Source organism: Phocoena sinus, chromosome 20 (assembly GCF_008692025.1).
Source record: "Phocoena sinus isolate mPhoSin1 chromosome 20, mPhoSin1.pri, whole genome shotgun sequence".
Taxonomy (NCBI): Eukaryota; Metazoa; Chordata; class Mammalia; order Artiodactyla; family Phocoenidae; genus Phocoena; species Phocoena sinus.
The window spans coordinates 2250642-2272961 of record NC_045782.1 but is presented as its reverse complement, the minus strand read 5'-3'; the positions used below and the strand labels follow the sequence as shown (position 1 = coordinate 2272961).

The window sequence follows — 22320 nt, the reverse complement described above, 5'->3', positions numbered from 1 at the left end:
TTTCTCAAGAGTTTGGGGTTATTTTGGTCACCTAATTAACGTTAACTTAAGACAGAGTTTCAATAACCGACATGACGAGCCGTTCCCTCCCCTCCCACTAACACAGTTCAGAGAGGTCAGCTCCTCCACGTGAGAGAGCCTTACCCTTGCTCAAAGTGATACACCACCAACGGAGGCGAGGGCCCCGGCAGTGAGGATTCTAACTGCTGACCTCACTCAGCTTCTGGAGGTCTGTTAGCTCTACACTTCTCCCAAGCTGCAGGTCTTTGATGCAAGTTTCTTTTACAGAAAGGGAACTCCTAGCTAGGGCACTAGAAGGCATTCAGCCCCACTCTCAGGACCTCAGTCAACTGGAGAGGACACCCAGGCAGCAGGGAGACTGACTCTGGACAGAACAAGGGTCATCTGCTGGTTTCTACAGAGATGCACAGAAACACGACATGAACTCTGTCTCCATCCACAAGCTCAGCCCTGGTTTCTGCTCTTCCATTTTGGCTCCTAGCTTCTCACCACAGGTGGCACTACCAAGCTCACCTCTTCTCCTCTCGTGCTTTGCCAGATGACCCCACTGTTCTGCTGTTCCCAGAAGAACCAAACCTTGGCAGGAGGGACCCTATCCGATCAGGGCACGGAACGGGGGAGGCTGCCCACAAGGCCTCCTGAGTCGCAGCAAAATGTCTACCAACGACCCCTCCCAACTTGTATCAGCCTTTCTCAGCCTCAGGGCCTGGTCCTGCTCTCCTGCGTTTCTTAACAAATCAAAATGAAAAAACACTTCTGAGTAACTTGCAGGCGAACTACTAGTGGGGACTACACAGCTTTCACCTCGTAGGAGGCCACGGACGTGCCTTACCCTCCGCCGTCACTATCTCTGGGCTGCTTCTTGCCCTGGGAGCTCACGCCCCACCCGTAGCTAGTCCTGTTGCCCAACCAAATGCCAGGAGACGGACCGGGTCCCGCTGAGAATGAAGGAGCTGCTGACTAGAGCAATTCCAAACTTCTGGTACCCAACTTCTGCAGCAACGATAAAGCAAAGGAAAAGCCAGGCTTACTCAGGTCTTTCCTTAAATTTACCCCAAAATATAACTCTCTAGAGGAGCTCTTTGCTTACATCCTAGGGTTTCTTCTTTGAACCCCACCTAGAGAAGGAAGGTACCAGGCCTCTCTCATCCGCGGCACACACCCGGATTGTCCCCTAAAGCCTCTCCTGCGTACCCGCAGACTCCTCCTTCTTTGTAACAACTCAGGCTCATCTAACACTTTTAACTCAGCACTGCTTTCTGGTCCCACCTGCAGGTCTCTCCTGCACTCCTGGGTATTGCTTCCTAAAACCTAGCTACCAGATCATCTCTATGGGCTTTAAAAGCTGCCCCCTGAGCTAGCCACTAAGACATTCCCACAGCAACTCTCTCATCATTTAACTTTATACCTGACTTCCTGGTTTGCTGAGCCCTAAACCAGCAAAATACATTATCCCCAGCAGCCTTTACAGTGCCCCCTCCTCTCCTAGGAAAAGCTAAGCTAAGGTTCTAAGTACAACTTCCCTTCCCAGTTCAAGTAGGAACAGAAAACTTGCCTAGATTTGTCACGGTGCAGCCAAAGGTACGAGGGCCGCATGTCCCGCTCAGCAGGCTAATGGAAACAGCAGGGGCAAGCCCAGAAAAGACTCAAGATTTCAAAGATGAGGGACGGAGCACTATGAGTGTGACACCTAAGTTCTGGAGACCCAGGTGATTAGCAGGTAAATGAAAAGTATGCAACATCCCAGGGCCAACGTTTTGCCCACAGCCCTACTCCTTGGCTGCCTCCACGCCTAGATTCTGACTATACTTACCTATTCTGAGCAGCGTAAATAGTGGCCAGCTTTAGAGAGATTTCTATTATTGCATTGTCTTCCTGTTGGGAAAAGAAAAATGAAGGAAATTCGTAACAAGTAAAATTTCCTCAAGGGGTATTTCAGATCAACTTCTAGACTGACTCTGACCTGAAAGCCATAGTCTTTAGACTTTTGGAGGAATCAGGCAACTGTGAATTCCTCAGATACCATGCTCTTGCATGAAGGAAAGACCGGCAAATTTTATACCAGTCTTAGGGAAAAAGAATTCCAACTCTTTGGCCAAAGCACACGTGGGGGCTGGATGGAGTTTACAGGAAGTAAGACTTTTGAAAACTGCTTCAGCTAGGGAGCAATCCTACGTCACGTCCTTACCTGTTGCATGCCCCCTCCAAGCAGGTAACTCATTGTTGCTTTAAAAAGTTTTTCCGCCTAAAAGCACAAGGAAAAGATTTTTGTTTTATTTGGGTCCCCTATCCAGATGACCCTGGATTCTAAGCACTAGTCTTATGTACCATTCCTTGGAAAACACAACACACACACACACACACACACACACACACACACACACACACACACTTACACTCACATATACAAAGAAAAAGGTAACCTTGTGGTGGGAAAACAGACTAAAATACCAGGACTGCACATCCTCTAGGCACCTTGAAAACTATTCTGTGATGAGTAGAAACCAACTTCAGAAATTAACTTCCCTTCCAAACCCACTGTGGCAGAAACTGGAAACTACCCCGTAATATTCACCCTCCTCTCCATCTCTTTAGTTAGACTCTCCTCAATTTTTACCAGGTCAAGCCTCCTTTGCAGTTAGGTGTGGTCACATGATGAAGCTGTGGCCAAGAGATGCATGCAGAACACATGTGAACAATCTCTAAATCACACTTTATAAGGAAGCTGCTTGCCCTCCATCCTCTCCTTCTTCCTTCCTGTAGGCTGGAGGTGAGCCAGCTCTCTTACGCAGATGAGGACCTATCTTAGAAGGAACCTGGGCTTCTGGGCCACTTCATGGAGCAGAGGTACCTACCCATCTTCAGAGTTTAGCTACCTCTGGATTAATGCATTAAAGGGAAATATGCTTCCTTCTTATTTGAGTCACTCTATTTTGGGGTCTCTTTGTTACAGCAGCTTAGCCTGTCCCCTTTCTAACAGAGGTTCCTTCAGGCTAGCCCTTCACAAGTTCATGACATTACAAAGTGATTTACTTACATTTTCAAGCTGACCCCGTATAAACGCTAAGTTGGCCATCTGAAAATTAATTACAAGTTGTTTTTCAGTTTAGAGCATTGTATTCCTACTTACTTCAAAACGTTTAAGCTAAAGACTCCCCTTTGCTTTCACCCTCCAGCTAAAGAAATAGTCCAGAGAGAAAAGTATGTCACTGATCTGCCAGTGGCAAAGTACAGCAATGGTGTGAGAACAAATACGCGAACAGACTTTGACGACGACAAACCAAATCTAGATCCACTCCACTGAAGAAACAAATATTAATGATATTCATTTCTTTTTTTGTCTGGAATTGAGGCGTCTTGTGACACCCCAAGAGTAATAAAAATTGAAACCGAAAGCAAACTTAGTAAAAACAAAAAGCAAAGAGCTTCAGGGCCTGCTGCAGGTCAGGAACATGAATCAGGCGCCTAACCACCCTTCTCCTGCACCCACCCTTCACCATCAGTGGCTCAGACTGGCGAGAGGAGTTACCAAATCGTAAGTGTAAGTGATGGCCTTCTTGTTATCGCTCTTATAGGCGAGACGAAGAGCATCATGCAAAATTAGCTCTGCCTCTGCTGGCTCATCTTTCATGATGCACAACTGAAAGGAGAAAACAAAGAAAACGACAGAAAATGAAATATAAAGAAAGCAGGTGCCTGTGCCACCACACGGAAGTGGGCACAGCCATACATCCCAACACACAGAGGAAGTCATTCATTCATTCGTCACCTGCTGACTGAACTCCTATGCGCCCGGCATCATGTCTACAATGGTGACAGGGAGTTCAGCCTCCCCTGCAGCTCTCTTTGGCCACAGGACAAAACTCTGGCCAACAGATGCGGGCAGCAGGAACGTAGGCAACTTTTATCAAATCTTATAAGGAAGCTGCTGGCCCTACATCCTCTTTCTCTCTTCCTGCAGGCTGGAAGTGACCTTGTAGGACAAGTAAGCTTAATGACAACTAATGATAAAAGCTAGCAAGAAAAGCAACAGAAAGGAACAATACGGGGTCCCCCTCAATGGGAGTCAGAGAAGCCTTCCAAGGAAGTGACAGTTAAACTGAGGTAAGAAGGAAGAGAAAGAGCCAACCAAATAAGGAACTGTGAGGAAAATGACCCAAACAGAGAGTAGGGAACGAGCAAAGGCCCTACAGGCTGAAGAAAATGGTTCTTCAAAAACCAGTCAAGGGCTTCCCTGGTGGCGCAGTGGTTAAGAATCCGCCTGCCAATGCAGGGGACACGGGTTCGAGCCCTGTTCCGGGAAGATCCCACATGCCGCGGAGCAACTAAGTCCGTGTGCCACAACTACTGAAGCCCGCGTGCCTAGAGTCTGTGCTCCGCAACAAGAGAAGCCACCACAATGAGAAGCCCGCGCACCGCAACAGAGAGTAGCCCCCGCTCGCCGCAACTAGAGAAAGCCCACGCAGCAATGAAGACCCAACATAGTCAAAAATAAATAAATAAATAAATAAATAATTCCTTCTTAAAAAAAAAAAAAAATGAAAGGAAACAGATGTGAAGGGAGGATGGTGAGCCTGACGATAATTGCCAAATAGGCAGCAACGTAGGGTGGATCATGTAGGGTCTCAGGCCACGGCAGGGAGCTTGGGTTCTATCTCAAATGCTGTGGGAAGTCATTCAAGATTTATGGGCAAGGAAGTGATACGATCCGATTTACATTTAAAAAATCAGTCTGGGGGCTTCCCTGGTGGCGCAGTGGTTGAGAGTCCTCCTGCCAATGCAGGGAATGCAAGTTCGTGCCCTGGTCCGGGAGGATCCCACATGCCGCGGAGCGGCTGGGCCCGTGAGCCATGGCCGCTGAGCCTGCGCGTCCGGAGCCTGTGCTCCGCAACGGGAGAGGCCACAACATTGAGAGGCCCAAGTACCGCAAAAAAAAAAAAAAAAAAAAAAATCACTCTGGCTGCTGCATGAAGACTGGGTGGCAGGGGGCCAATAGGGCAGACCAGACTTGGAGTTAGGAGGCTGCAGCAGCGTGGCCTGGGTGACAGCAGGAGAGACAGAGAAAAGGGGGCAGATTTGAGAAATATTTTGGATTTGGTGGCAAAATCCAAAAAGGATCTGTTGCTAGACTCTAAGTATATCAGGAGGTGGTAGTTAGGGACCACAAGTTTTAAAAATGACTATGAAGCGTCCAGGCTGGAAAACTAGGTAGGTAGCAGTAAACAAGAGACGGTGAAGGGAGGTGTCCGGGGGGGGCACTTAAGATCAGGGGTTAGTCTGGGGCAGGTGAAGCCTCAAAGAGGAGCTGGCACATCGGCACACCCCGCCGTCTGCGGGCATCAGTGTGGACGTTGTTGGCCAGGTGGCGGCAGTCAGCCCAATGGAAGAGACGCGATAACCCGGGGAGGGGGAGAGAGAGAAGGACCAAACCGCGCACGGCCCGCATTAAGCTGCACCATCAGGACGCCACACGTGTGCACAGTTCTCCCGGCCGGCGCTCTCACCCCCAACGCTGGCTAACTCCGCTGCCCCCGGCGCCGCCTCCACCTGCACTGGAGACGCCGGGCCTCCGTCCACCGGTGTCACCGTCACTGCAGGCCCTCACCTTGGCTCGCTTCAGCAGCTGGATGATCTCGGCCTCGGCGTCCCCGGCCGCCGCCCCGCCCGAGCCCTGCCGCTCCCGCTCCTGCTCCTGCTCCGCCGGGTCGGGCCTCGAGGACCAGGCGAGCGCTGCGGGAAGGGGCGCTGAGGTCACCGCGCCCGGCCCGGCCCGCCCCGCCCGCCCATCCCGCGGGCCCGCGCCCCTCACCTGCCAGCAGCGGCAGCAGGCCCGGGCCCAGGCCGCACGGCGCCCCTCGGCACGGCGGCACGTCCGCCGCGGGCGCTCGACCTCCCGCCGGACCCGGCAGCAGGCGCGCCGGGCAGCCCCGGCCCCGCCGCCCTGCCACCCGCAGGAGACGTAGAGCCAGGCCCGCGCCCAAGATCCGGTGCATGGCCGTCCGCGTCCTCTGCGGACTGCGGTCCAGGGCCCGGAAGTCCCGCCCCGGAAGTCCCGCCACCGGCGTCGAGCGCCCGCCGATTGGTCGGGACGCACTCAACGTCACCGCGTCCGCCACGCCCCGGCTATCGCGGGACCGGTCATGGCGGTGGCGGCGCGGGCGCTCACGCTGCCGGCAGTGGTGGAGGAGCTGCTGAGCGAGATGGCGGCGGCGGCGCGGGACGGCGCGCCGAGTACGGGCTGGAGGCTTATGCGGCGGCGCCGGCGGGGGCGGAAACCCGGGGTACCGGGGCGGGGCTGCTGGCCCCTACGAGGGAGGTTTCTGTTGACCTCGTCAGTAGCCCTTCCTTCTCAAAATCTGTGTTCGCTCTAAACGAATCCTCTCCTACACCCTGTTCAACGAGCGAATATTTCAGGGCCGCAAACCCGGCTGCAGACGCAGCGACTTGCGGTGGGCGGGGGCGGTTCTGGACGCTGTGGCTGTACCTGTTTTCCTTTGACCAGCACAGGATGCTCTGTGACCAGGTTCCCGCATCCCTGGGCGTTCGCAGCACACACCGGTATTGAGAGGGTCCCGATCGAAGTGCATCTGCATGAGAACTGCGCAACCGGCGTCCGAATGGTCATTGAATAAATAGATTAGACCTCAGAACTGCCCCTGCTGGTTCACTTGGATGGCTTTTGTTTGAAAAGGACCGCACTTGAAAAGGATTTATCTTGAGTTACTGTTTTTAAAGAATTGAGAAAAGGAAGCCAACTTTTCTCATTTCAGTTAAAACTAAAGCAGTACATGTGCTTAAAAGATTAGGCCAGCCAGGTATTCAAACATGTTCTGATCCCAGAAAGGGTGGGGGGAAAGCCAGTCTGTTGTCAGCTCAAACAGTGGTTGCCCGAGATGGGCTCTGTCTGAATGGATTAATCCATACACTGAGAGTCTTGAAGGGGGCCTGCAGGTGCCCCTGATGCTCAGGACTCAGAGCGACCACTACCACTGACTCACGTTTATTTTCAGCAGAACCGTTTTCTGCTATTTAAAAATCTTTGTTCTAGTTAGTCATACACTCTTCCTGACCCCCACCCTTCAACGATAATTTCTTTAGGTCAATACTGAGTTTACACTTGTGATGATGTAAAATTGAGTCACAGCTGAGCCATGCAGGAAGCTAGGATTACGTTTCCTTTCCTGTAACTTTCTGCTTTCTCTCAGAACTGTCATACTTGTGTTTGTTTACTTTTTTACGTATCCCTAATTCGACCTCAAACTCTTTTTTTACCAGTGTTCTAAATCTCTACTCAAGATGTTCAGGTGAATGAGATGCTTTATCAATTTCATGTTCCTGCAGAAGTCTCTCCTAGAGCCTTCAGGTGTGCTCTCCTATGGGCTGGCTGTCTCCTGAGGTCTCCCTTCACCATTATTGTCTGGGGAATTCCCTTTACCTAAGTTGAGCCTTATATTTAGTTCACCCTACAATTTTCTTTTTCTCAGTTTGCTACCTTATTTTATAGAGCACATACTCTAGTACCTTCCTGAAGAAAAGCACGAGATGTACTTTTTGAGGCTTTACATGCCTGAAAAAGTTCTTTTCCTATCCTCACACTTAATTGATAGTTTGGCTAGGTATTGAATTATATGTTGGAAATACCATTTCTTCCGACATCTGAAAGCATTATTCTGCTACCCTCTAGCTTCTTAAACTTTCTTTCAAAGAGTCTTATTTTAGCCCCCCTGCTTCCTTCCCACTCCAGAGCCATCTGGTGCCACCAGTTTCTGAGGTTTGTTTTAGCAGGAGGGGGTACTAGATTCTGAAGGGTAAATCAGGCTCTGATTTACACTCGGCTCTCCCATTGCTCACTTAGGATTCAGTGTTCTCAGGTCTTGTAAATTATTTTCCAGCTGTGTTTCTCCCTGTCCTCATCCTGGGGAGTTTATGCTTTTTTTAAAAAAATCCTTTTATCATTGTTTAGCAGAATATTGGGAAGGAGTAAAATTTGATGCCTATGTTCAGTTCACCATCTTACACAAAAGTCTTCTTGGCTATAGTCTTTTCTCTTTTTTTTGATAAAATTATCTTGGCTGCATTGGGTCTTTGTTGCGGTGCACGGGCTTCACTCGTTGTGGCTCGCAGGCTTTAGAGCACAGGCTCAGTAGTTGTGACGCACGGGCTTAGTTGCTCCGCGGCACGTGGGATCTTCCTGGACCAGGGCTCGAACCCGTGTCCCCTGCATTGGCAGGCAGACTCAACCACTGCGCCACCAGGGAAGCCCCTGTTTATAGTCTCTTTAAGATGTTTTTGTCTATGGTCACTGGTTTGACACAATTAACCTTCTTTCCATTCCTGTTTTACAGTTCCTGATGAGCATCTGTTATCGTAAGTACATATCCTGTTGTATTTGGGGGTTTTTTTAAATCATTAATGTGTTTTTTAAAGGCCAAATTCTTTCAGCATCAACTCTTGATTTTTAAAAAATATTCTTACTAAACTAGGAACAATATTTTCTTTACATGATTAAAAATCTGTCTCAAGTGAATAACCAACACTGTATCTGACAGTACAAGGCATTCCCTTATTGTCCTAATTGCCACTTTAACATTGCTCTAAAAGTTGTAGCTATTACACGAACACATGAAAAAATGAGAAGTACACTTGATCCTTGAACAACGCAAGTTTGAACTATGTCTGTCCACACATAGTGATTTTTTCAGTAAATACATACTGCAGTGCTATACCATGTGAGGCTGGTTAAACCATAGATATGGAGAGCAGCTTAAAGTTATACGCAGATTTTCAGCTGCTCAGGGTCAGTGCCCCTAATCCCCATATTGTTCAAGAGTCAGCCGTATGCCTATTTGCAAAGAGAGACAATTGTCATTATTTGTAGGGGACATGACTACTTTTTAAACACCAAGAGAATAAAGTTTTTTTTTTAAATACAGAAACTAATAATTATTCTCCTTCATACACAAAGTTCAAACATTAATTACATTCCTAATAGCAAGAAAAAAGTGAAAGCTACCTAGGAATAACTAAACATTTAACTGCATATAAACATTTATATTTAAAAACTCCTGAAGGATATACACCAACTTACACCAGAGATTATCTTAGGGGGGAGGAAGGAGGTACAATTTAGAAAAGGGCTTTAACTTTTTCTCTATTTCTTACATTTTTTACAAAGATTTTACATTATTAAAAAAATTACTACATTTAAAACAAAGAAAATAGGCAAATAATAAAAGAATTCAAGTTACCAAAAGCTTTGACAAAAAGCTAAATTTTACTAGTGATCATAAAAATACAAATTAAAATAATTAGATAACTTCCCATCTATAAAACCTGGGTATCACAGAAAAGATGTTGCTAAGAATCTTCCAGATGTTGGCAAGAACATGGAGAAGAGGATAACTGATATCCTGATGGTAGGAGTGTAACTTGGAAGGTAAACTGGCAACTGGGAACAGGAGCTTTAAAATATACATATTCTTTGACCCAGAAATTCCACTTATAAGACTGTATCTCAGGGAATTAATCATGGATGTTTAAAGACTTTACAGTGAGCACATTCATCCACTATTGTTTATGGTAGCAAAAAGAAAAAACACCTTGAAACAATCTATTCAAATTAAATTTAATAAACTCTAATTATCCAAAAAATAGAGTTTGGGGAAAATAAAAGTAATTGATCTTTACAATGGAATTCTTTATAACCATTAAAAGTGGTTAAAAGTGCATTGAGATATTCACAATATGTTATAAAGTAGACAAGGCAGGTTAAAAAAATTCTTATTAGATCCATTTTTAAAGTTAATTGGAATTATCTCTGATTGATAAAGTTGTTACCAGATTTTATGTCTTTAGTTTTCTTTGCCCATAGACAATCATCCTATGTTTAATTTTAAACACTTTTCCCATTCTAACAGTTTGTTCTAGTAACAGACTACTTTGTTAGAAAATGAAGAAGTTGAACGTTTTAATTTTAAAGCCTTAGTAGTGCTGTCTTCTTATTTTGTGTCAAATCATATGGGTTCTTTAAAACATTAACTTTTTAGTTTTAGTTCAACCCAGCCATTTTATCTTCCAGTTTATAAAAATAACCCATACTTTAAATAAATAAATAAATAAAGTCCTTGGAAAATAAAACATCAAAAGCATGAATAATCATACAAGCCAGTGATAATCACTGTTACAATTTGGTTTATCGCCTTTTTTTTTCAATGTAATGTTTTATTTTGAGGTAATTGTAGATTTTCTTAAGAAAAAAATTTTTAACATGATGGAGAGTTTCTAGATATAAAATACGGTGCCCGACCTTTCTCACCTAACATATTGTAAGAATTTTCCCACATATCACATTTTTTCTGGTACATCATTTAACAGCTGGATAGCCTTTATTACTGATCCATAAAGAACAAATTTAACACCCATCAGATGGTCAAACGTGAAAAGGCCTGATAATACAGGTGTTGGTGAGGGTGAGAAGGAAGTAGAACTCTCACACGGCGCTAGGGGGAGCACTGTTTCCGCGGTGGGAAGCTGTTGGCAGCGCCCATTAAAACTGAAAACTGCACATATCCTGAGACCCAGCAGTTCCGCTTTCACTTACATAACCAGGAAGGACTCTCATATATGTGCACCAAGGGGCATGTATGGGGATAACTGAGTATTATTTGTAATTGTGTCAAATGGAAACATTCAGAATGTCCATCAATAGAGTACTTTAAAAAAATAGAGTACTTAAAACATAAAATGTATTATGTACATACAATAAAGTATTATTCAAAAGTTAAAAAAAAAATATATATATATATATATACACACAAATATATACATGCATCATTCTCAAAAGTACACTGAGTGGGGAAAAAAGTTGCCAAAAAAGCCTACCATATACCTTTTATGTTTTAAAACTTATAAAACGATACCATATGTATATATGTATGTGTGTATATATGTGTATGCACACACAAATATGTACTATGTATTATAAAATATAAAAACATTAATAGGAAGGAAACCATCAAATGCATGCGGTTACCTCGGGGATGAAGGAAGTTGGGACGAACAGGAAAGACTGAAGTATAAAGAGGGCTTCTTTATCCAAACAACATGTCAACATTTATTCTGGGGGGTTGATTACATGGGGTCATGTTAACATTTATTCTGGGGGGGTCGATTACATGGGGTTTTGCTGTATTGTCACCTTTTTTTTTTTTTCCAAATTAAAATGAACTGAATTTTTAAAAACTGCCAGTGGTGATCCTCTGGGTCAAGTCGCAGAGGTGGCTTGAGTCCAGCCGTCTAACCTGAAGCTTCTCTGCTCCCCAGGCTGAAGTTTGTCTTTGGCTCATCAGCCGTCCAGGCCTTGGACCTCGTTGATCGCCAGTCCGTCACCTTAATCTCATCGCCCAGTGGGAGGCGTGTTTACCAGGTAGAGACCTAGAGGTGGGGATTATCTCAACAGAATCCCCGTAGGACAAAATGTTTTCATGAACCTCTGTGAAAGCTGGTGACCAGCTCTGAGTATCTCCTGGGCTTTTGAAAAGCCTTTGACCCAACTTGGTAAAATGAGAGTATGAGTAGTTAAAATAAGATAAACATGACCTGTTAGCTCTACCTGGTAGTGATGTGTAGAACCAGCAATGACGCAGAGAGGCTCTCTTCTCAGGTCTAATGGAGTACAGTCAACTTCTGCCTTCCTGTCGTTTAATACTAGAGGTACTTTCCCACCCACCCACCCACCAAAAAGCGCTGACTCCATCACCTTGTTACATTATCTCTTGCTTACAAGCAAAAACCAAAATGTACTTTGAGGTCCTTCCACATGTCCAGATTCATCTCATAGAAATGATCTGTCAAAACTGTTGTCAAGAAGTGTTCACGAAGGCCAAACTGCTGGATTCAGGCAGTTGACTTGGACCTTAGTTTTGCCCACTGGAGCTGAAGGTAGGTGGATTTGTAAAGTAACAGATCAGACTCTCATCAGGCTCCGAATTACTTTCATGTATTGATAATTCTCACCAAAAGCCCGGAAAGAGATTCATTGTGCCGAAAACTGAGGTGCAGAACATTAACAGTCACCTCCGGCAGCGGGGATGTGTAAAGGCCATCCTGCACTGCCTGTCTGTACGTCAGCAGTGGGCCACACTCCCCACCCCCAGTTTAGCTACATCAGACAGTGTTACCTGCCGCTGGGATTGAGCGAAGGGAATCTTGTGAATGAAATTAAACATCAGCAGTGGTCTCCAGAATTTTGTGTCTGGCTTGGAAGGAGTGAAAACGAAGCTGTCAGCTCTTGTATTTAATCCAGGCCTTGCTGAAGACCAGGAAGGAGGGATTTTTCAGTGTTTGGATTCTGGTTTATTTATGATGACCTCAGAGTTAAGGCCGTGTTGACTCATTCTTAGTGAGTGAGCGACTGGGCAGAGCCTCTTGGGTACATGGGTGGCTTTGCCTAGTGAACTTACTTGTGGTTCCACACTGCAGGATGGTGCGGCCAACCTGGCACGTCCTCCTGCATTTCTACATGAAGTAAGCCGGGGTGATCTGTGCTGAAGGCTGCAGTTAAAACTCTGGGTTGTATTTACTTAAAAGAGGCTGCTGATGAGAATTTTCTCATGGTGAATCGGCACTCTTAAGTGATACTGTTTGTACCTGAGGAAGTGTTTCCGTCTTCTTTCTAGAGTATTTATTTTTGGTTTTTATGTAGCTAAAATACCCTCAACGGGGAGGGCCTCGGAGTTTTCCCATGTCTTTTAGTTTCGGATTTTTTGTCCTAGTTCCAACATCAGCAGAACCCCTGACCTGCACAAGCAGAGTCCCAACTGCCCTCTAGTTCTGGGATCTCATTGTTAGTTAAAATCTTAAAGACTCTGAAATATTTCAGTTATTGTTGACTTTTTTGTTCCTCCCAGGATCACTGTGAGTTGTTTAATTTTCATCCTTCACATTCTGTATTATATCATGTTGCTTTATTCGTCATAAAAATGCTAACTTCTTAGAATTGTGGCTGTCAGCTGGGACTCTGAATTAAATGAGGCTGTAGAAATCTTATAGACACCCTCAAATTAACCTCAGTGGTTTCATTGTATATAGTAACATAGAAAGAAGTTGGCTTAATTCAGAGGTCCTGTGAGATGATGAAAGTTGAGTCAGACATTGCCTCTTGGTCCTGCTAGTTATCGTTCCATAGGGCAACCTTCTAATGCTCTCACTTCGTCCAGGTGTAGTGGAAATTATCTTAAAGTCACACTGATGTTGTTACCTGAGTCGCTTTCTGATAAACTTTGGTCCACCCAGGAACGGGGGGTGCGTCAGTCAGGAGGTGCTAAATAAGTTAGGCTGTGGTAACAATGACCCCCAAATTTCAAAACAAAGTTTATATCTCACTCACTATACATCTCCATTAAGAGTCAACTGCAGCTCTGCTCCAAAACGTCTTCACTCAGGGTCCCAGTCGATGGAGCAGCCCCCGTCTGGAACATTGCGGATCTCACAGCAGAAAGAGAAGAGGACATAGTATGCACCCATTTTTAATGTTTCTGCTTGGCTACTCACGTTGTACTGGCTAAGGCAGGTCAACAGTCAGCCTGTATCTAATAGGGCAGGAATGTATAATCCTCTTCCCGAGAGAGGCGCCGAACTCGGGGAACAGTAGATTATACAGTTCACCACTGTGATGGATGCTAAGAGGCTTGGAGCAGCCATAAAGTAAAACTGTCCTTCTGAGTGGATGACCATGCAGGTGGGCCAGTCACCTTAGAACTTCACTGAAACCGTAGCAGACTTCCTCCAGGCAAGGTGCACACAAGTCCAGCCTGGGTTTGAGTATCCTCTTTCCTGCACTGCTTTTTTTAAAAGCTCTCTCCTTCTGGGGATAAACATTCCAGGCTCTGAGCGGCTGAACTGGGAGCATTTCCCGTGAGAGGAGGGGGTTCTTCCATTGAAGGGTGAAGGAAGTGAATTAGATGGTCCGTGAGGTCAATTTCTAATTCTAAACGTATCCAACTCAGATCTCTGCCTGATTATTGGGTTCGTTAGTTGTCCACTGCTCGATAAAGACGAAGCAAATTCAGAATTGACTGTTCGTTTACAGTATTCACTGCCTCGGGCGGCTGAACGTTTTGAGTCCTAGCCAGCCTTTGAAAGGATCAGCAAGGGAACCTCTTGTAGAAACTCTCCCCGTCCCTGAGTTACCGGCACTCAGCTTCATCCAGAGAGTATTCTGATGGGCTGGGGACCCACCATAAGAAGGAACTTGTCAGTGTAGAATTCCAGAGGCTTATGTAAATCCAGAGAGAAGAAGAAATCTGAAGTTTTCTATTCATTGGTGACAGTTTGGAGACGCAAGAATTGTTGGTGTCACTGCTGGATGTTGATCGGTTTTCGTGCAGGACTGAGTGGGAAACAATCTGCTTTAATGCTCTCCCTTCAGCCTGTGTTTTCCAGACACTGGGGAGATTCCTGCAGTCATTCTCAGCGTCCACCACCAAAAACATGTCAGCGCCCCAGGACTGGAAATCTGTAACATGTGATTTTCTTCACACCTGATTTGTAACTGGGGCTGAAATTTTTAATGGGAACGGTAGGCATCTTCTTACCTAGTCATGGGCCATTTCTGGTAATCTTGCAGCCCCCAAGGAATTCTCCTGACTTGGTCAAGAAACCTTAGCGACACGGCCGCGTCACGTGAATGCCAGGACATTTGACGAACAGGCACAGCTCGTGCCTGAACACTGCTGTTGCTCGGTTGAAGCCTTTCCTGCTGCTTTATTCTTTGTGAGGAGAGAGGAGCTGTGGCATTTGTTGCTTTTTAAGTCCTGGCCTTTTCATGTAGATGGCCACCTCAGAGCTTGCAAAACGTGGGAGCCCTGTGGCAATCCCTAAGTTGCGGCTCATGTGAGCTAGCCCTCGGGGTGGCACCACGTGCCCAGGACGCTCCTTTTGCCAACAGTTTGCAGAGTGTTTTTTTTTTTTTAATTAATTAATTTTTGGCTGCGTTGGGTCTTCGTTGCTACGCGTGGGCTTTCTCTAGTTGCGGCGAGCGGGGGCTACTCTTCGTTGTGGTGCGCGGGCTTCTCATTGCAGTGGCTTCTCTTGTTGCGGAGCACGGGCTCTAGGCGCGCGGGCTTCAGTAGTTGTGGCTCGTGGGCTCTAGAGCACAGGCTCAGTAGTTGTGGCTTGTGGGCTCAGTAGTTGTGGCTCGTGGGCTCTAGAGCGCAAGCTCAGTAGTTGTGGCGCACGGGCTTAGTTGCTCCGCGGCATGTGGGATCTTCCCGGACCAGGGCTCGAACCCGTGTCCCGGGCATTGGCAGGCGGATTCTTAACCACTGCCACCAGGGAAGCCCTGCGGATTGAACTGTAGGAACGAAGCCCTCAGCTGTGTCTTTGGCCGCTTCGTGGTGGAGACGTAAACAGGCGATTTCTCCGTTTGTCCAGTCACACTCCAGATGCAGCGTCACTTCCCTGGATGGCCTCTCCTCACCACTTGACTGACAGCCGGCCGTCTGCTCTTGGACTGGCGTGTTCCCGGCCCTCGTATCTGTGCACTCCTTCCATCCTGCTGGGGAACAGGCAGATCTGGGCTTACCGTGCTCTGAGACAGCCGCGCGATCATCCCATTACAAGATTCTCTGCTTCCTACATTCCTCCTGTTCTCAGATGCTTTTCAGAAGCCCTTTCCCGTTTTCTTCTGAAGACCTGTCTTTCTGCCTCACCGCCAAGCCTTCAGCTGTTATCAGGCTCCCTTCACACGTGTGGTGGAAGCTTTAGACGTTTACACACATGCTGTGAAATACCAGAGGTTGAGAAACACCACGATGAAGTGCAGATGAGGGGGCTTTCTCTCTGCCTCTTTATAGTCAGCCCACGGAGTGGGCCCTCTGAATCACCAGCCAGAGGGATGGTTTAACCCACCCGAAACGCTTCCGTTTTGTCCTGTGGAGTCCTCAAGGGCAGAGCTCTAAGGCAGCGGGAAGGTCCCGCAGGCAGGGAAGTCGAGTTTCCACTTCTGCGGAAGATGTTCCTACGGTTCTTCCCAGCGCAGAGCAGCTCTGAGTCGTCAGGCAGATAAATTTGGGGGAAGGGAGTGGTTTTCCAGCACACCTTTCCAAGTCTGATCCCATCTGTCCTTTTCTTTCTAGGTACTTGGAAGTTCCGGTAGAACGTACGTGTGTTTGGCCTCTTGTCATTACTGTTCGTGTCCGGCATTTGCCTTCTCAGTGCTGCGGAAGGGTGACAGCCTCCTGGTGAGGATGGGAAGGGCCCCCCCCAACTGCGGCTGAGCTAGGAGAGAGATTGAGAGCCCTCGTTGCGTCGTTTAAGAGCTGCACAAAATGGGGATTTTACTACATGTGGAAACAGATAGTAGTTTCTTCTCTTTGACTTCAGTTAGTCCTCTCTTTTGGGTTTACCCTCCCAAAATGCAGTGTCATTTTTAGAACTACACCAATTTCCCATTTTAATTTAAAAGGTCACAGATGAAGCTGTGGGGAGGGCAACAGGTAATCCCCAAAGTAGGCAACTGGGGAACCAGTCGGCCCAATAGAAATATGAACTAAATCGCTGCTGGCAGCTTTGCAAAGCCCCAGCTACACGTCCAGCCTTGAGGTGCTTCTTACCACTCCCCGTGAGACAGCCTGGCACCTGGCCGTGCTCGACTTTCCCAGGGGCAGGAGAGCACATCGGTGCCTCTGCTGACTTCACGGAGTCCAGGGCATCAAGCAGGAACAAGACACACTCACAAAGCTCCTGATTCCGCAGGAGAAAGCACTACCCAGCCATTTGTTAAGTCTTGCCAAGGAAGGATATTGTAGCACCCGCTGGATTCTTCCCCTTTCTTTTACATACACTGTTAATTACACACCTCGGGAACTGGGTGGCAGGTTGAATGTCCCATTGTACAAGAAGCCACCTTCACAGCTGATTTCCCCTGTAAAATGACAGGGTTCAAGCAGGCCCTCCAGTAACCTAAGCTGTGTGTGCTATGATACAGGGTCCAGCACAGGTCCTCTCCCCAGAGGTGTTACAGGCCGAGATATGTGAGGGTCCTGCCACCCCTGCCCCTGCCCCCGACACCGTGCCCCGGAAGTCTAATAGCGGTGAAGGGACTACACTGTAGACTCTGAGCATGTGTGTAAGATGGGGATAAGACCTGTCCCCCTGGGGGGCTTAAATGAGATAATCTTATTATCTCATTATTAAATAATTCTCTCCTATTAAGTGAGATAAACTTTAAGAAGCACTTAGCACAGTACCTCAAGGAACTAGCCATTGCTATTAACAGCTTTCTGAAGGCGAGGAAGAAAGAAATATAATTTAGGACTAAAATAAAGAGCCTGTCTCAGTTTTCCCTTGGTTTTACCTGTACCAAGCTGGATCTAAACTGTTGCCCCAAACAACAGGCAAAGGAAAACCTCCTTCGTCCCCACTGCCTCCTAGGAGGTCTCATCTTTGTCTTCAGTTTCAGGCAGTGAGTTAGAGGCGCACAGTCTGTGCCCCACTCCTTTCCTGCTACATGTGATGGTGGTGAGAGGTCTGGGTTAGCCCGGCCCCTCCAGTTTCTAACTGGTTTGTGTGTTTTGTGTTCCAGTGCAAGCACCTCTTGGCAGTTTATCTTAGTCAGGTTATGAAGACCTGTCAGCAGCTGAGCGTCTCTGACAAGCAACTGACTGATGTATTATTGATGGAAAGGACACAGGAAGCGTCATAAATGGCGCAGATGGAGCATGACACTGTCCTCCAACACGGGAGTCCTGTCCAGGGCGCACGCGACTGGCCACGCGTGATTCACGCGGCCGAGACGTGAACCAGACTTCCTGTCGCTGTCCCTTCCCCGCGGGCTGCAGGAGGCATTGTGGGTTGGGCCCAGGATGTGCGTATGGTTTGAAGCCCTCGTGAAAAGTCCGGACCAGCCTCCAAGCCCCTTGGGTAGAAAATTTCCAGATGCAATCAAGCATTTTAGACTCCGAAGCCTAACATCATGTCATGGTCATAATTATAGATTCTTAAGTGACCAGAGCACGAGTCATTTTTAAGAGGTTGGAACGGTAGGTGAAACAGCAAGCTGAAGTTTATAGATAAATAAGCATCAGTCCTTCTTCTTGGGTCCAGAAAACTTTTCTGCAGTAAAAGGTTAGAGCGGAGATGTGGCTAAATGGCAGCAAAGACAAAAAGACATCAGGGTTCTGGTTTCAGTGAGCTACAGAATCTGCGCTGTCGAGGCCAAAACGCTGATTAAATGGGCTGTATTGTGAGAAATGTAGTTAGCGCCTAGGACGAGGAAGTGCTGGTTTGCTCTGCGTGCACTTCTGAGCTTTGTAACGAGCCAGATGAAGGAAGCTGAAGACCCTGCTGGGGATTTCCAGTCTGAGGAAGAAAAGGCTGAGAGATTCCCAAGAGGATGTTGGGAGGGAGATCAACGGGACGCATCCGGACCCCAAGAGAGAGCAAAGGAGCAATGGCGGATGAAAAGGAACACGAGACGGATTTCGGCACAGGACAGGAACTTTTCATGGGGAAGGCTGTCCACAGCTGGAACGGGGTCCTGGAAGGACAGGCTCTCCCTGTCTCTCTCGGGGTTCCTGAGCCTGCAACACGCTCGCGGGGTTACTGCGGAAGGAATCGAGTCAGCGACCAGACACGTGAAACAGATGGTTCTGCAGCCTCGGACAGCCCCCAGCCCTGTGCCCCGCAGTACGAGGTGCTAATGAATGACTGTGGGGAAGGCCGCGGACGGCACAGGGCTCTGTGGTGGCAGAGCCTTCTCCTAGGTCGAGGTGTGGCGAATAAAACCTATCAAGGCCGTGCTACTTGGCAAACTTGGGCTCGGTGTAAACTGATTTCAGGATAAAGAACGGAAGGTAGGTGAGCTCTGCACCGCAAGCCGGCGCAGCACCCTAAACTGTATTTTTTTTTTTAAGTTTTATTTTTATTTCACCTCATACATAAACACAATTCTCTAACTCTCCTTAGTAAAATTTTCACTTCGGATTCCAGCAACTTGGCCAAACTTGAACTTGGGAGAGAAGTAAAATTCACTATCTAGCTCTGGAAGGGGGAAACAGAATCTGGTGGCGGAGGGATCCCACTTCTCCAGTTTCTTCCTTTAGGGGAGTTTGCTGTACGTGGAAAAGACTGTTATCAAACCTGTCATCTGATGACATTCTACTTAAGAACTTATGAGACTATCATCTCCCTAATATGGCAGCGTCTCGATCGAAGCATTATACTTCTAATTTTCCTGGTCACCTTGCCCAGAACAAGTATGTATCTTTAGTATGTCCAGCTTTTTCCATTGCCTGCTAAGTTAAAAAGTGTTTGTACTGTAATAGTTCACAGTGTTTCACAGTAAAATAGTTTCAGTCATTTTCTACCACGGAAGAGGTGGACTCTTAAAGAAACAGAACTTCCTTTTACCATCCATTCAAGTCATCGGCATCGTCAGCAAGAGCGGCCAGGGAACCGTAAACGCGTCTGCCGACCCTCGGCACCTACGAGTCACGCGTGCGTGTTAACTAGGTACGTGGTACCTCCGGGGAAGTGCTCCGAAGAGGCCCCCTGCTGGCCTGTGAGGTGTAGCTGTCCTTCCAGTGAGAATCCACCAGCCACGCCCCGTCCCTTTGTTACTGAACTTGTGCCTCCTCCTCGAAGAGGCCAGAGCAGCCTCGGTCACAGGCCCACCTGGAGAGCAGGCTGCGCCCCTGCCTGCCCATCCCCACTCTTGCGGACGTCTGTCCGGCAGAGAACATACCTGGAGATGATTTTGTGGAAAGTGTAGCGGAAGTCTCGGTTCCGGTAGGCGTAGACAATGGGATTGACGACCGAGTTGGCGTGCGACAGGAGGATGGCCGTGTTCATGGCCCACTTGGGCTTCTCCTTGGCCCAGGCTGGCTGAAAGAGCGAGGCGCAGTTGATGGCGTGTACCGGCAGCCAGCACAGAGCAAAGATCCCAACAATCATGGCCAGGGACTTGGCCGCGTGGATCTCCCGCTGGAGGACGGTCCTCGAGTGGTCCATGAGCTCCATGCGCTGGAGCTGCCTGCAGGCCACCAGGAAGATCTTGACGTAGATAACCAGCATTATAAGCAGCGGGGGCAGGACGCACCCAAAGAAATTGAAGTACACCATGTAGCTCATGGGGACCACGTTCTCAAAGAGACACTTCACAAGGCAGCAGCTCGCGTTTGTGCTTCCATCCCAGGGCTCCGTGCAGTTGGTGGCATGGTCTTTACTGTTCCACCCCAGGAACGGGGTCAGGCCGATGCCCAAGGCGAGGACCCAGAGGACAGCAATGACCCCCCTTGCCCGGGCCCCAGTGACCAGACTCTTATACCTGTTGAAAAGAACAGCGTCTGTCACTGCCAGCGTACAGCACTCTGCCACCGAAGTCCAAGACCCCACCTCTGCTCTTGGTTCCTTTACCCCTAACAGCCTCTACCGTTCAGCCTCAGAGGGCACCGTGGCCTTTTACCCTCAACACTAACAGCTCGCAAACAGGTGTAAACAGCTTTGCTCTAACAAGCTCAATAAGGTTTTCATTCTTAAGAACTCACCTCTGTCTAATGACAAATCACGGTCGAGGAGAACAAGTGGAGAATTCTTAAAGGCTGCTTTCTAATCACCCAGATACTGACCTTGGGTCTAGGTCTCCTATGAGACACAGTTCTAGGGGGTCGAGATACACCAGGGAACGGAACCCACAAGACCTCTGCTTCTCAGGGACTTAACGTGCTAGCAGGGGAGACAGATCATAATAAACAACAAGCATAGGTTAGTAAATTATACGGTATGTTCGAAGGAGACGTGTAGTGTGAAAAGAGAAAAAGCAGAGTGAGGAAGGTGAGCTGTGGCAGGGACTAGTGTTAAAGAGGTCAGGCAGGGAGGCTTCACTGATAAGATGCCCTAGAACAAACACCCAACCAGTGAGGACCGGAGGCCCCTGGAGTCAGGCAGCCCCACCTGGTGACTCTGGGCGAGAAGCCTTCTGGTCAGTCTCCCACCAACACCCTAAGAAGAGTCATCCCCCTGAATTCCCCGGTAAGGTGCTGGAGAACGAGAGTTCTAGCAGCGTCCCTGGCTGTCTCGGCTAGCGGCGAAGTTGATAAAAATTGGGAAGGAACTTAGCAAATATCAAACCTTTTTAGTAATTTTTAGACCATTAAATCTTATTTAAAATCTCTAAAAATCATAATACACATTTTGGACGTTTTGCTACAAGGTAGTCCATATATGGTTTATAGCAAAGGTATAAACTCTGCTATTCATAACTGGTCCATAATATGTATTTAACGTAATGTATTGAAAATAATGCAATAACATCTTTACTTAACCTCTGGGAAGAAAACTGGGAAATAACTGGATACACATCATCTTAAGACTCGTCTGTGGGAAGTGTCCGATCTCCTTCGCCTGCAGGATTAAGCTCTCATTTCTCAGCATGGACCACGGAGCCCTCAGGCCGCAGCCCCAAGTGCCCCTGCCTGCTGTTCCAGACAGCTGCTGCATCCTGGCCCGGCTGCTCTCCTGTCTCAAAGGTCACCTCCTTTCCTGCTCCCTTCGCAGGCAAAGGTGGCCTCTCCCACTCTCTGGCCTCAGACACACACCTGTCATAGAGCTTGTTTATCTCTCGCAGGTGTTCAGCCTTTTAAGGACTTGGACCTTGTCCCTTTGATTTGGTGTCCCCAGGAGCTAGCATAGTGCCTGGCGCATAGGAGGTTCTTAGGAAGGTGGCCATTACAAACACATTCCTGGCTCGCTACCAGACAGCTTTAAAACGGGCTTCTGCTTATTAGGAATGCCTGATGCTGTGGCCGGACAGGCAGCAGAACTGGTCCAGTTTGCGGGGTCTTGCCTCATGTTGACGGTGATCCCTCATCTTCTCTGCTCCCTACGAGGGCAGCTCAGTTGTGGGGTCTTGACTACAGAGGACCTGCTGGGTGCAGCTGCTCGCTGAACTTTTCTGGGCCAATAAATCCATCTATTTCCAAATCCTTTCTGCTTCCCTCCTCACGCAGGAATGTAAAGCCATTCCTTATAAAAATGTTATTCCTGGCCATTGCCTTGCCCGAGACGTGAAGAATGCAATGTTACCCCTGTAGGGTAACAACACCACCGTCACAGAACTTCAGGCCCACGAGGCAGCCACGCCTCCACTGTTCACGGGACCCAGCTGCACTGAGCTGTGTACAGCTGAACACAGACCAGCCCCGGGGGATGAGTAAGATCTGGGGTTAGCACATTCCCTTGTCAGTCACGGTCTGGGATGGATACGGGAGGTGGTTCTGGCCAGTGTGACTAAAGGAAGTC

General features: G+C 47.8%; 3 protein-coding genes across 13 annotated transcripts in view; 1 reads left to right on the top strand and 2 right to left on the bottom strand.

Annotated features, from left to right (window-relative positions):
• TTC19 (tetratricopeptide repeat domain 19) overlaps nucleotides 1–6152 on the bottom strand; it is a 26681-nt gene extending 20529 nt beyond the window's left edge. For 2 of the 7 annotated variants that reach the window (XM_032616186.1, XM_032616187.1), the window contains exons 1-6: nucleotides 5831–6152; nucleotides 5627–5751; nucleotides 3551–3661; nucleotides 3059–3097; nucleotides 2210–2266; nucleotides 1835–1896 (exon numbers count right to left, since the gene is read on the bottom strand). In XM_032616186.1, coding sequence (XP_032472077.1) covers nucleotides 1835–1896; nucleotides 2210–2266; nucleotides 3059–3097; nucleotides 3551–3661; nucleotides 5627–5751; nucleotides 5831–6014 — 578 coding nt within the window. In that variant the 5' untranslated portion in view covers nucleotides 6015–6152. Of the gene's footprint in view, nucleotides 1–1834; nucleotides 1897–2209; nucleotides 2267–3058; nucleotides 3098–3550; nucleotides 3662–5525; nucleotides 5547–5626; nucleotides 5752–5830 lie in introns of those variants that run through there. The other 5 variants (XM_032616188.1, XM_032616189.1, XM_032616190.1 and 2 more) reach the window with 5 other exon arrangements.
• ZSWIM7 (zinc finger SWIM-type containing 7) lies at nucleotides 6147–22002 on the top strand. 4 transcript variants are annotated; one of them, XM_032616199.1, is made up of 6 exons: nucleotides 6147–6252; nucleotides 7297–7384; nucleotides 8367–8388; nucleotides 11344–11446; nucleotides 16158–16262; nucleotides 17606–22002. In XM_032616199.1, the coding sequence occupies exons 2-6, from the start codon at nucleotides 7330–7332 to the stop codon at nucleotides 17723–17725; spliced, it is 405 nt and encodes a 134-aa protein (XP_032472090.1). In that variant the 5' UTR covers nucleotides 6147–6252; nucleotides 7297–7329; the 3' UTR covers nucleotides 17726–22002. The 4 variants fall into 4 exon arrangements, with proteins under 4 accessions (XP_032472090.1, XP_032472087.1, XP_032472089.1 ...); XM_032616198.1 differs by having other exon boundaries at nucleotides 6183–6252; nucleotides 6524–7384; nucleotides 17606–18013; XM_032616196.1 differs by lacking the exon at nucleotides 7297–7384 and having other exon boundaries at nucleotides 6149–6252.
• The window catches only part of ADORA2B (adenosine A2b receptor), a 27432-nt gene continuing 16878 nt past the window's right edge, over nucleotides 11767–22320 (bottom strand). Inside the window, exon 2 of one of the 2 annotated variants that reach the window (XM_032616193.1) lies at nucleotides 11767–20347. In XM_032616193.1, the coding sequence (XP_032472084.1) occupies nucleotides 19684–20347 (664 nt within the window). In that variant the 3' untranslated portion in view covers nucleotides 11767–19683. The remainder of the gene's footprint in view (nucleotides 20348–22320) is intronic. The other variant, XM_032616194.1, reaches the window with a different exon arrangement.

Excerpts from the sequence above, each read along its gene's own strand:
- ZSWIM7 (XM_032616196.1), top strand. The coding sequence starts at position 6,162 with ATGGCGGTGGCGGCGCGGGCGCTCACGCTGCCGGCAGTGGTGGAGGAG. Across the intron at positions 8,389-11,343 it reads CCTGATGAGCATCTGTTATC|GCTGAAGTTTGTCTTTGGCT; the intron begins GTAAGTACATAT and ends TCTGCTCCCCAG. Across the intron at positions 16,263-17,605 it reads GGAAGGGTGACAGCCTCCTG|TGCAAGCACCTCTTGGCAGT; the intron begins GTGAGGATGGGA and ends TTTGTGTTCCAG.